This window comes from Strigops habroptila, chromosome 8 (genome assembly GCF_004027225.2).
Source record: "Strigops habroptila isolate Jane chromosome 8, bStrHab1.2.pri, whole genome shotgun sequence".
NCBI classification, from domain to species: Eukaryota; Metazoa; Chordata; class Aves; order Psittaciformes; family Psittacidae; genus Strigops; species Strigops habroptila.
Window position 1 is genome coordinate 14,097,730 of NC_044284.2, and position 6,295 is coordinate 14,104,024.

Genomic DNA, 6,295 nt, shown 5'->3' on the forward strand with positions numbered 1-6,295 from the left:
CTGATGGCAGAGTGCACCAGCTAGCCGGCACTCTTATTGTGCTGGTGCTGTTCTCAGCTAGCATGAGGCTGAGTTGTGTGGATGCACTGCCCAGTCTTACAGTGTAACTTGCACCAGCAGTGTGCAAGCTGTGTGTGTAGAATACACCCCACTGACAGATCCCATTGACACATCTTTTTCTCATTGGTAGTAGTTCACTTCTGGCAGTAGCTTTGTTGACTTTGTGGCATTATGTGCAACGCATGGCGTTGTTTTGAGATTAAAGTAGTTACGGACATACTCTTACCGCTGCTAAACATCTCAGCATCCCTGTATCTGCACCATTTTATTAAGAGCGAAAACTCGTGCCGAGCACACAGGCGCTGCGCACGCCGGGTGCTTTGCATGTATTCGGGCTGGGCGATGCCATTAGCATAGGCGAGGCTGCACCTGCGACTGCCAATACCGGTCGAGCCTGTCCCGCGGCAGGAAGGCCGGCGTGTGCCCGGTCCCGTTAGGCCCGCGAGCAGCGCCGCGGGCCGGCACCGCCATGTACCGGTTCGCGAGTACCACGCGCGGAAACCGCCGCGCTCTTTGATGGCAGGAAGGATGCCGCCTGCGCTATTCTTAGCCCTGCGGCGGCAGGTTATACCGCGTGTTCGGCGGGGCCTCCCCCCCGCAGCCCCTGCGGCGGGGCCGACCCTCCGGCAGGTCGCGCCCGACACCCCGGGGCGGCGCGGCCCTCCCGCCCCATGCGAGCGCGGCGGCGGGCGGGCGGGAGCGGTCCCGTCGCGCCTGCGCAGTGCCGGCCCGCTGTGTGCCCGTGCGGCCGGGCCGTACCCAGCGTGCCGCGCGGCGCGCATGTGCAGTGCGGGGCGCAGGGGCTGCTAATTCCATTGTGGAGCGGACGCGGCGTTATTTTTAACTGGAGGCGGCGGCGGGAGCCGTAAGTGTAGCCCGGGCCGGGGGCCGCCCGTCGGCGCGGGTGGGGGTGGCGGCGATGCGCCCGGGCGGCGGCTGCCGGGCCGCCGCGGGAGCCAGCCGTTGAAGCGGGCGCCCGCCAGCGAGGCAGCGAGCGGTGTCCGGCGGGCGGGCGGCGGGTCCCGCAGCCCCTCTGGGCCGCGCCTCCTCTCCGGCCCGCCTTCCCGGGGGATGAAACTCGGCAGCGGCTTCCTCGGCGGCGGCGGCGGCAGCAGCAAGAGGGCGGCGGCCATGGAGCCCACCTTCCCCCCCGGCATGGTTATGTTCAACCACCGCCTGCCCCCGGTCACCAGCTTCACCCGGGCGGCCGCGCCCCCCCCAGCGGCCCAGCACCCCCCGCAGTGCGTGTTACCTCCGGCCTCCGCCGCCGCTTCCTCCACGGCGGCGGCCGAGCCCCCGGCGCCTCCTCCCCCTCAGGACATGACTTTCAAGAAGGAGCCGGCGGGGGCTTTCCCCTCCGCGCCCTCCTCCTCGCAGAGGAGTCCCTGGGGCTTTCTGCAGTCCCTAGTGAGCATCAAGCAAGAGAAGCCCAGCGAGCAGGAGGAGGAGGAGCAGCAGCAGCCGCAGCACCACCACCACTACGGGGGGCTCTTCGGGGGAGTGGGGGAGGAGAGGTCCCCCGGCCTAGGGAGCAGCAGCAGTGGCGGCGGCAGCGAAGGAACCGGCCAGAGTGTGATTCAGGACCTCAGCCTTCTTCACCACCTGCACCAGCATCCCCACCGAGACCTGTTACTGAGTGGCAGAGGCGAGGGCGCCCCTGGGAACTCGGGTGAGCCAAAGCACGATGCCCAGGTCAAGAAGGCAAAGAGGCCAAAGCCAGAAACTCAGGGAATCAAAGCCAAGCGGAAGCCAAGCGCTTCATCCAAACCCCCCCTGGTGGGAGATGCAGAAGGTGCCATTGCGTCCCCCAGTCAGAAACCTCACGTCTGTGAACACTGCAGCGCTGCCTTCAAGAGCTCCTATCACTTGCGCAGACACGTGCTCATTCACACAGGGGAGAGGCCTTTCCAGTGCAGCCAGTGCAGCATGGGTTTCATCCAGAAGTACTTACTGCAGAGGCACGAGAAGATCCACAGTAGGGAGAAGCCTTTTGGGTGTGACCAGTGTAGTATGAAGTTCATCCAGAAGTACCACATGGAAAGACACAAGAGGACGCATAGTGGAGAAAAGCCATACAAATGTGACACTTGTCAGCAGTATTTTTCAAGGACTGATAGACTGTTGAAGCACAGAAGAACATGTGGTGAAGCCATAGGTAAAGCAGGGGCTGGAATGGAGCCCGGATCATCCAATAACATGGGTAGCTTGGCTGCATTGTCTCAGGGAAATACAAGTTCCTCAAGGAGAAAAAGTAAAACAAAAAGTACATCCACTGAAAACAAAGGAAGTAAGTGTAGCAGCAAAGTAACTGAATCTCAAATTACAAGTAATGTGGCCATGCCAAATTATGCAGTTGATATTCCTATTGTGTCTTCCAGTGGTGGTCTAGTTGGCACAGGTGTAGAAGAACTTCAGAAAAAGGTGCCAAAATTGGTCTTGAAAAAAGGAAGCAGAAAACAGGCAGACAAAAACTACCTTAATTTTGTATCACCACTGCCAGATATTCTGGGGCAAAAACCACTGTCTGGGAAACAGAGTGGCTCTCTAGGCCTAGTAGCCAACACCGGTGTAGAAACTATTGGCCTTCTCCAAAGTACAGGTGGTAAACCAGGTCAGATAAGTAGCAATTACGATGATGCCATGCAGTTTTCGAAGAAAAGAAGATACTTACAAACTGCAAGCAGTAACAGTGCCTTTTCAATTAATGTCGGACACATGACTTCCCAGCAGTCCGTCATCCAGTCTGCAGGTGTTAGTGTTATGGATAATGAAACTCCATTATCTCTTATTGATTCCGCATCTTTAAACAGCGACATAAAGTCTTGCCACGACAAGTCAGGTATTCCTGATGAAGTCTTACAGAGCCTTTTGGACCAGTACTCTCACAAATCAGAAGGCCAGAAAGAAGATCCTTTCAGTATAACTGAACAGCGTGTGGACTTGCACACCTCAGGAGAACATTCGGAGATGGTTCAGGAAGAAAACTTGAGCCCTAACTCTCAAACAGTTTCAAATGATAAAGCAAGCATGTTGCAAGAATACTCCAAATACCTCCAGCAAGCCTTTGAAAGAACAACCAATAGCACTGGTTTTGCTTTTGGACCCAGTTTCCAGTTTGTTAGTTTGTCTTCAACTCTCCATAACCACACTCTGTTTCAAGACAAACAGATATACACTACATCACCGCTCGAGTGTGGCTTCAGCCAATCTGTTACCTCAGTATTGCCAACTGCGTTGCCAAAACCTCCGTTTGGGATGTTGCTTGGATCTCAGCCAGGCTTTTACTTGTCTGCTTTGGAGGCTACGCATCAACAGTTGACTCCTTCTCAAGAGCTGGATGATCTCATTGATCCGCAGAAAAACTTAGAGACTTCGTCTAACTACCAGTCGACATCTCAGAAACTGACTGGCCAGAAGGAACAGAAAAACTTAGAATCCTCAGCAAGCTTTCAGATCCCATCTCAGGAGTTACCTAGCCAGATTGATCCTCAAAAGGACATGGAGCCTAGATCAACCTACCAGATCGAGAACTTTGCACAAGCGTTTGGTTCTCAGTTTAAGTCGGGCAGCAGGGTGCCAATGACTTTTATCACTAACTCTAATGGAGAAGTGGACCATAGAGTAAGGACTTCAGTGTCAGATTTCTCAGGGTATACAAATATGATGTCTGATGTAAGTGAGCCATGTAGTACACGAGTAAAAACCCCAACCAGCCAGAGTTACAGGTAAGGTCCCGACTGTGACCAGGCTGTGGGGTCTTCTTAATGTAATTTTGTTTTACTTTGACAACACTGCCATTGGAATGTTTCTACACGGTCCTATTGAGAATAATGTAACATGCCCTTTCAATGCAACTTTTCATATTTAGTTTATTTTTAGTGTGATTTTTTTAGATCTGTTTATTATGGTTTTTAATCAAAAATCAATAGATTAAAATAGTGTTTTTGTTCAAGTGACAATGTTTAGCAATCAAATTTACATTATATAGATTGTCAGGGAATAGCCCAAAAGTTTAAAATGCAAAAAATTAACTTTGTTCCTAGGACTAAGGTTTATTCTAATTGCTTTACTCTCAGGAAAGTGTAATGAAGCATGGGAATTCTATGCACCAGTAGTGTATTGGAACTTCCAATTTACAGATAGTGACAAATATATCTCAGCTTTTTGAGGAAGGGATCTATGACATTTCAAATTGCTCTCTCTTATGTCTGGGCTGATCTGAATTTTGCTACCTAAATCTTGTTGTTTTTAAAAGTACCCTCGTTCTTCCAGGTGATGCTCATTCCAGGCAGGTGGAGCAAATATTCTTGAGTCTGTATGAAGAGCCCAGAATGGTAGCTTTAATATAAACAATAATGTCCCCAGAACTCCTATGTAAGACTGTAATTCCAGAAAGAGATTCTGTTGACACAAACCACGAGAACAAAACGTGTGTGTCTGGTTCAGGTCTTTAGAACCCCAACTTCAAACTACAGTCATAATCCGGATAGGCTTTGGGGATACATTATTTATTATACGTGGTTCAAAAATGTTGGTCTCCTGCTCTTCCCCTTTTCCATGTCTTTTTAGTGTGTAAGGTTCCCTTTCTTGTTGTGATCCCAATTCCTCTAGACTTGATCTTGGAGTCTGTTCTGCTTTTTAATTTACACCTTTTCATCCCCTTCTTCCCTACTCACCCTCTCACCCCGACTTACTAGCTAGCATTTAAAAAGATTTACATTCCAGAACATGCTTATCTTATTATGTACTTTCTGATGTCTTTTAACATCAGGTGATGAACAATAAACACCCACATGTTTTAAAATTATGTCAAGGTTTCCATGTACAATAAGAAATAATCTACTCCCAATTGTACATACTAAGGCCCCTGTCCTGCATCAGGATCAGCTAACACGGACCCCTGTGCCCAGCAGTCTACCAGTGGTGTCTCTGGAGCTCTTTACGGTAGGGGTTTGCAGCAGTTCATCATTGCAGGCTCTTAGGGCCTAAGGCTGCAATTCCATCAAAGGCTTCTAGTGATGACATCAACTACAAAAGTAGAACTTGAGTGGCCTGTTAATATCAACAGAACTTTTCTTTGGAATTATTGCCTTACTTTATGTATATTTTGTGGTACATTATTTATTATATGTGAATCCTGATAAATGCCTGTGGAGCCACGGAAACCTGCTAGAAATACTGGTGGCCATTCAAAGCTGCTGAAAGGCAGTGGCACTGTTCGAAACCACTTTTTGCAAATGTATTTTTTGATTAGTTTTTTAATGTAATTTTGGTGATGTTTATGCTGATGGTTTTTTATGTACTCTTGGTGATGTTTCAGTCTTATGTACTTTCCTGGTGTCAGGAAAGTACCAGTGGTTGTTTGCAGTCTTATTGTGTAATCAGCCTATTACAGGCTTCCATGTATAATAAAGTTATTAACATTGTGCAAGTGTAAAACACTTCTGTTATGAAAGTGGTGTATTATTAAATGAATTGTTACAAAAATCCTGGGTAATTTCTCCTGTTGTCCCTCACCACTAAAAATTGAAACCTGAGCCCACTTGTAATCTCTTTTAGTAGGTGAACTATCTTTTTTTCTTCCTTACTAATCCAGTGTTTGTTCTCATAGAAACCATGTAACTCCATTAACCTTTTCTTTATACTTGATTATGTATTTCGCCCTATTTCAGTTTAAATAAGCAAACAACAACTGTCCTCTGATCCCAGAACCCAGCCTGTTATCAGGGATGGAAGAGTCCATAACCTTTTCATTTGTTTTACAGAGGTTATAATTTACATTCTTTATATTGTGTGTAGTAGAAGTTGCATATGTATTGTTCTGGCTGTTTGCTTTAACTTAATAAAACCCATTATTTAGAAAATCATAAAGGTATCACTTCTATTATCCAGTCACACTTTTGAGAATCTATGAAGGAAATATTATGAGATTAAACGTTGAGAAGGAATAATATAACTTTCTGGCATATTTTCAGCTAGTTTTCTTCTTTCAGCTTCTTTTTGGATATTTTGAATGCACTGGTTTAGAAATCAGGGTTCTAGCTCATACCTTTAACTTCCAAGGCAAAACCTAACAGATTTCCTTAAGGTGTTCATACAAGCTCATATTTTCTAATTTGTGTCTTTTTAAATATGGTTAAAAATACTGGGTTAAAATTGGGTAAATATTTGGTTAAAAACAGTTAAATTGCATATTGTTAACTTCAAAGACATTTTGTAATTACTGGAAATCCAG

The 6,295-nt window shown here is 47.6% G+C and overlaps 1 protein-coding gene across 1 annotated transcript; it reads left to right on the plus strand.

Annotated features, from left to right (window-relative positions):
* The first annotated feature begins 865 nt into the window (after window positions 1-865).
* On the plus strand, window positions 866-5,927 carry ZNF281 (zinc finger protein 281). Its single transcript, XM_030496195.1, has one exon. It carries the CDS (start codon window positions 1,132-1,134, stop codon window positions 3,787-3,789), a length of 2,658 nt encoding a protein of 885 aa, XP_030352055.1. The 5' UTR covers window positions 866-1,131; the 3' UTR covers window positions 3,790-5,927.
* Window positions 5,928-6,295: the final 368 nt, after the last annotated feature.

What these genes read in the sequence shown, in the direction of transcription:
- ZNF281 (XM_030496195.1), top strand. Translation starts at nt 1,132, where the DNA reads ATGAAACTCGGCAGCGGCTTCCTCGGCGGCGGCGGCGGCAGCAGCAAG.